Genomic DNA, 6,472 nt, shown 5'->3' with positions numbered 1-6,472 from the left:
CTCAAGCAATACGGTTCGGTTTAGTTATACATCGGTTCGGTTAATATGTTGGCTCAGTTAATCGGTTCGGTTCGGTTTTTCTCTATATTTTAGAAATGGGTAACCGAACCGAAACCGAAATTTCAGGTTAAGAAAAAAGCGTCGGTTAATGTTTCTATTTGGTTTTTCGGTTAATTCGGTTACGGTTTGGTTTTTTCGGTTTTATGCTCACCCCTAGCACATGGTTACACCCCTATTAATAAAATACTTCTCCTCTCGGTTTAAGATCTGTACCAGCAAAAAGTGTGCTAGTATCTCTCTTCCCTCAATACCAAGTATGAACACAATGTAATAAGCTTGCAAGCAAGTCATATCTCCACCCATTACCCACCAATTGCATAAAGAATAGGACTAGGGTTTTGCTGTGGCTTAGGTTCGGGTGTGGAATAGGAATTATTTAGTAACTTATGGTGGATGAAACCCAATTTAGTCAAACAACTAAACAAACAATCGGCCTACTCAGTAACTACTATTTACAACCAATACTGACTCAAACATTGACTCTTTTTGAGTTTTTCTGATTTTTTTTTGAATAACAAGATATGTAAAATTAACTAACTCGAGACATACGTACATTGTGTACTATGTTCAATAAGAAACTTAAATACAACTCTAACATATCAGGTTTTGTCCGCAGGGTTAAAAATAAGAAAAGGCCAAGGCAAACACAGCTTGCAATGTGGGTTTAAACAAACGAAAGGGAAAATTCACAAACTTGGCTCCTTGGGGATAATGTAGGGTAGGGAGTATTATTTTATTTATTTATGTAAGGCCAATATAAAGTGGGTTTTCTCAGTTCTATTTATCCATACAAGTGGTGGTATTAAGATCTTGATATGCATGTGACAACCAAGTTCTAGATATCATGAACTCACTGGTTACTCTCTTTGATGGCACTCATATGACATATGTATATATCTATATATTATATGTGTATCATATATATAAATCAAAACTCAGACACGCACGGGAGGAATTAGGCTACCGATATAAAACATGTGTATCCATCCCCATGACTCGTTATCCCCATCTAAATGGTCCATTTGAATTCCCTATTTGAAAACATTTGATAGGAAGACTTTAGAGAAGCTTAGAAACTGACCATGACCAAAGACCTCTACTTGGCATTAATAATAGCAATTAACAAGTTACAATTTCTGCTTTTGCACACAATCAATTGTAAGAATACATATATGGATATATATATTTATGTATGGCCTTCATGATCATTTATATTATAATAGATTAAAGTTAATTAATTATACCTTATTATTATATTAGCTAGGTAATTGTTGATGGACCAAATTACCCTTTCTTTCTAATCAAGGGTTTCCCTTGGGTGTATATAAATATATGGAGAGACTAATTAATATCACACAACATAACCCTAAACCTCACATAATAATTCGTGACCCTCACTCTCTATATATTATTCGGTTTCTCAATAACCCTAATCCCCATCACTAATATACATCCTAAATGGGAACTCGACCAAGTTGACTATCATGTCGTCTGGATCTTTCTCATCAGCGGTGGCTTCTCTCTCAGCTGTGACAGGTATGTTTTAATTGTAGCTTTATCATAATATCATGTTTTCTATTCGATCCGTGCTAATAGTTTGTTTGCTATTAACTGAACCAATGTCTTGTAAAGACTTAAAATACATATTAATTACTTTTACAAAAAATATAAAAATCTTAACTTGAATGAATGATGATGTACACTTCTAGCCAAAGGTGATGTGATACATCTAACATATCATTCAAGTCTAAATACAAATTGTGTTAGTTTAGCTTAAACATGATTTAAATGTATCACTTCTCCCAAAGGTGATGCGATACATCTATATCAAAGCAAAACTAACTCGTGCATGATTAAAATGGTTGTCTCACTTCTGCCCAAATGTGATGTGTTACAATTGTTTTGTACATATATTTAAGTGAAATTTAATATTGCTCAAATGTGATTTACCTTTTATTTAAGTAGAATTTTATTAATTATATTAGTCTATTATTTTGATTTAATACATTTATTATCACAGCTTCATAATTTAAATGGTTCTTATCTATGCCTGCATTAGTTTAAATTGCCACTAGTTCACTCTAAGTTTCTTCTAGTTTAGTATCTTAATATTCTCATATAAATTCCAATAACAGCTCCGAATGGTTGAATCACATCATTAACTGGAGATAACTTTGCTGCCTGGAAGAACTCTCTTATGCTTAATCTTGCCTTCCTGGATTTCGACTTTGTTCTAAATGAGGATAAACCTCCAGCACTAACCGCTGATAGTACTCCTGCTGAGCACTTACTGTTCGAAAAATGGAAGAGAAGCAACCGCATGTGTCTAATGCTTATGAAAAACTCCATTAGCATGACCATAAGAGGATCCATTCCAGACTCTGAAAATGCTAAAACCTATCTGGCTTCTGTGGAGGAACAATTCAAAGGAACGTCTAAGGCGCATGCTAGTACTCTTATTCTCAAACTTGTAACTACTAAGTACGATGGAAGGAGTGGCATTCATGGGCACATTATGATGATGAACGACATGACCCATAAGCTGAAGGGATTAGACATGGAGATCAGTGATGGTCTTCTAGTGCACTTCATCATGACCTCTCTTCCAGCTGCCTATGAAGCTTTCAAGATCAATTACAACACCCAGAAGGATAAATGGACTATGAGTGAGCTGATTGCTATGTGCGTGCAAGAGGAAGAGTGTATGAAGATGGACAAACCTCAAATTGCTCACCTTGCCACCATTTCCAAGAAGAGGAAGAACACTAATCCAAGAAAGGAGTTCGCTAAAGTTTAGAAGACTAATACAGGTGCCTCAACCAGCTGTCAGAAATCCACTGGAATGCCTTTCTGCATGTTCTGTAAGAAGTACATTCATAAGCAGAAAGATTGTTCAGAATTTAAGGAGTGGCTGGCTAAGAAAGGTAGTGATCTCTTTATGATACTTGAGTCCTATAATTTAACTGTTCCTGCTAATACATGGTGTTTTGATTCTGGTTCTATGGTTCATGTGACTAGTTCTTCTCAGGGATTCCTTCAATCCGGAAGCTGGAAAGAAACCAAAGAACACTAAGACTGGGGAATGATAAAGAGCTTGAAGTCAAGGCTGTGGGAACTTTACAATTAATAATGAAAACTAGTTTATGTATTAAACTTTATGATACCTTATATATTCCTGAGATTACTCGGAATCTTATATCAGGACCAAAGTTAGACATGGACGGTTTTGATGTTTCTCATGGTCGTGGCAAACTTACTATTTCTTTAAATTCTCAAGTTTTTGGTTATGGCTTTTTGGATGGTGGTCTTTATAGATTAGAACTAGATGATAGTTTTTCTAAATCTTTAATCACTCACAAAGATTAAAGAGAAACGAGACTTAGAGACTTCTTCTATGTTGTGGCATCAACGTTTAGGCCACATATCACGAGACCGGTTAGCCTGCCTCGTGATGAATGAAGTCTTGCCACATCTCGATTTCACCGATTTTGGAACATTTGTCAAATACCTTAAAGGCAAAATGACATCAGCAAATAAGAAAGGCGCCACTAGGAGCTCTAATTTATTAGAACTCATTCATATTGATATTAGTGGTACTTACCCCATTGCTGGCTTAGCTGGACATACTTCATTTATCACTTTCATTGATGATTATTCCCGATATATGTACCTGTATCTCATTAAAGAAAAATCTGAATCTGCAACAACTTTTAAATATTATAAAACTGAAGTTGAAAAACAATTAGATCGTCAAACAAAAGTTGTCAGATCAGATAGAGGATTTGAATATTATGGAAGACATACTGATGTGGATCAGGCCCCTGGTTCATTTTATGAGTTTTGTAAGGGCCATGGGATCGTGAACCAATATACCATGCCAGGTTCTCCTCAGCAAGATGGTGTCGCTGAATGTAGAAATCGAACCCTTATGGATATGGTACGCAATATGTTAGCCAACACTAATTTACCTCTATTTCTTTGGATTGAAGCCATAAAAGCAACCGTTCATATACTCAGTAGAGTTCCTTCTAAGTCTGTCCCTAAAACTCCTTATGAACTTTAGACAGGAAGGAAACCGAGTCTTAATTATAGGAAAGTATGGGGCTGTATTGCGGAAGCAAAACTTTATAACCCTTTCCTAAAGATACTTGAACTTAAAACTGTTACCTGCTTCTTTATCGGGTATCCTGAAAATTCAAAGGGTTATCGTTTCTATTATCCTACCCATGTCACTCGTATTGTATAAACCAAGCTTGTCATGTTCCTGGAGGATTACAAGATTAGTGGGAGCAGTACTAACCCTTATGATGAATTGCAAGAAATACAAGATGTGGGGGGAGACTCGTTGATTATTGTAACTTTGGTTATTCCTCTTGTACCCCCATGCAATTGAACCTTCTGCACCACCTTCTCCACACTCAGAACCCGTTATAACAGAAAATGAAGGTACATCAAACACTCAAAACCAAGACAATGCTGAACCCGCTAATCAACTCAGAAGGTCATCCAGGTCTAGAAGACCTACTAACTTTGATGATTTTGTCACCTACTTGACTGAAGCTGACACCAAAAAGCTAAATGATCCTATCTCTTATAATGAAGCCATGAGCAGTGATCAGTCTTCTGAATGGAATAAAGCGATGATTGATGAGCTTGATTCCATGAGGAAAAATGATGTTTGGGATTTGGTAGAATTGCCCAATGGTTTCAAACCCGTAGGATGTAAATGGGTGTTCAAAACAAAACTTGATCCAAATGGGAACGTTGAACGCTACAAAGCGAGATTGGTTGCAAAGGGCTACACTCAGAAAGAGGGAATTGACTATCAAGAGACTTTTTCCCCTGTCTCTCGAAAAGATTCATTAAGGATTGTTATAGCCCTAGTAGCTCACTTTGATTTAGAGCTGCATCAGATAGACATGAAAACTGTATTTCTGGAATGTTAGGCCATTAAAAGACTAATCCTGGCCTTGAACACTGGAAATCAGCTAAGAAGGTGCTTTGATATCTTCAAAGGATGAAAGACTACAAACTGACTTATAGAAGAAGTGATAATTTAGAAGTGGTAGGTTATTCTGATTCAGACTTTGCTAAATGCAAAGATGACAATGAGTCTACTTCGGGTTATATCTTTATGTTAGCAGGCGGGCCCATCTCATGGAGGAGTCATAAGCAATAGTTAACGACTACTTCCACTATGATGGCAGAATATATAGCTGTTTATAATGCTACCTGTTGTTGAATGTTGCTTAAAAATCTGATATCTGGACTCAAATTAGTCAATTCTATTTCTAGACCATTGAATCTTTATTGTGATAATTCAGTTGCCGTTAATTTCTCGAACAATAACAGTTCGAATGGAGCTGGTTTATATCTTAATACAAAGTATTTGTCTGTGCATGAACGAGTTGAGGAAAATAAATTTGTATTGAGTATATTAGTACACATAATATGCTAGCGGATCCGATGACTAAAGGTCTCACACCTAAAGTTTTTGAAGAATATGTTGCTAATATGGGATTTAGTGAAGACCATATTTAATTGCATATTGTACTTATTTACATTTTATTTAATAACATTTTCTCAGTTTTGATTTTGTATGTCTCTTAATATGTTCTGCATACGTAATGACATATAGAAAAATTATTATACAAATCAAACATTTGAAGGGCTTACTTATATAATTTTGATCATAAGTACTTATGTTTTAAACAAGGACTGCATTATGATTATTCGGGGTCTTGAACTGGTGTTCAATTCAATGATTGTATTTCTCTGCTTTAGTTTGAGTTTAAAGCTAAAATGAGTGTTAAAATATGCAGACTAATCTAATGCTAATAATAAATGATTATTTGTCCAAGTGGGAGAATGTAATAATAAATATATGGATGTCTATATATATATATATATATATATATTTATGTATGACCTTCATGATCATTTATATTATAATAGATCAAAGTTAATTAATTATACCTTATAATTATATTGGCTATGTAATTGTTGAAGTACCAAATTAACCTTTCTTGCTATTCAAGGGTTTCCCCTTGGGTGTATATAAATATATGGAGAGACTAATTAACATCACACAACATAACCCTAAAACTCACATAATTATTCGTGACCCTCTCTCTCTTTCTATATTATTCGGTTTATCAAGAACCGTAATCCCCATCACTAATATGCATCCTAAAGGGGAACCCGACGAAGCTGACTATCATGTCATCAGAATCTTTCTCATCAGCCGTGGCTTCTCTCATTGCCATCACATGTATGTTTTAATTGTAGCTTTATCATAATATTCATGTTTTCTATTACATACATGAAGAATTGATCAACATCAATGTACTCTAAGGCAAAAATTTTAATTTTTCTCCCATCCTCACACTTGAGGTGAACTTGTCCTCAATGT

The 6,472-nt window shown here is 35.2% G+C and overlaps 2 protein-coding genes across 2 annotated transcripts; both read left to right on the top strand.

Annotated features, from left to right (window-relative positions):
- The first annotated feature begins 2,257 nt into the window (after positions 1–2,257).
- On the top strand, positions 2,258–2,857 carry LOC143531918 (uncharacterized). Its single transcript, XM_077027104.1, has one exon. The coding sequence runs from the start codon at positions 2,258–2,260 to the stop codon at positions 2,855–2,857; it is 600 nt and encodes a 199-aa protein (XP_076883219.1).
- A 654-nt stretch (positions 2,858–3,511) lies between these two features.
- LOC143531908 (uncharacterized) lies at positions 3,512–5,006 on the top strand. Its single transcript, XM_077027095.1, has 2 exons — positions 3,512–3,941; positions 4,483–5,006. Exons 1-2 carry the CDS (start codon positions 3,512–3,514, stop codon positions 5,004–5,006), a joined length of 954 nt encoding a protein of 317 aa, XP_076883210.1.
- The last annotated feature ends 1,466 nt before the right edge of the window (positions 5,007–6,472 follow it).

This window comes from Bidens hawaiensis, unplaced genomic scaffold (genome assembly GCF_021521415.1).
Source record: "Bidens hawaiensis isolate Kalapana, Puna unplaced genomic scaffold, B.hawaiensis_p1.1 tig00000702_1, whole genome shotgun sequence".
Classification (NCBI taxonomy): Eukaryota; Viridiplantae; Streptophyta; class Magnoliopsida; order Asterales; family Asteraceae; genus Bidens; species Bidens hawaiensis.
Note: the sequence above shows the minus strand (reverse complement) of the source record. Positions and strands in the feature narration are given on the sequence as shown.

Excerpts from the sequence above, each read along its gene's own strand:
- LOC143531918 (XM_077027104.1), top strand. The coding sequence starts at position 2,258 with ATGCTTAATCTTGCCTTCCTGGATTTCGACTTTGTTCTAAATGAGGAT.
- LOC143531908 (XM_077027095.1), top strand. The coding sequence starts at position 3,512 with ATGAATGAAGTCTTGCCACATCTCGATTTCACCGATTTTGGAACATTT. Across the intron at positions 3,942-4,482 it reads GAACCAATATACCATGCCAG|AACCCGTTATAACAGAAAAT; the intron begins GTTCTCCTCAGC and ends CTCCACACTCAG.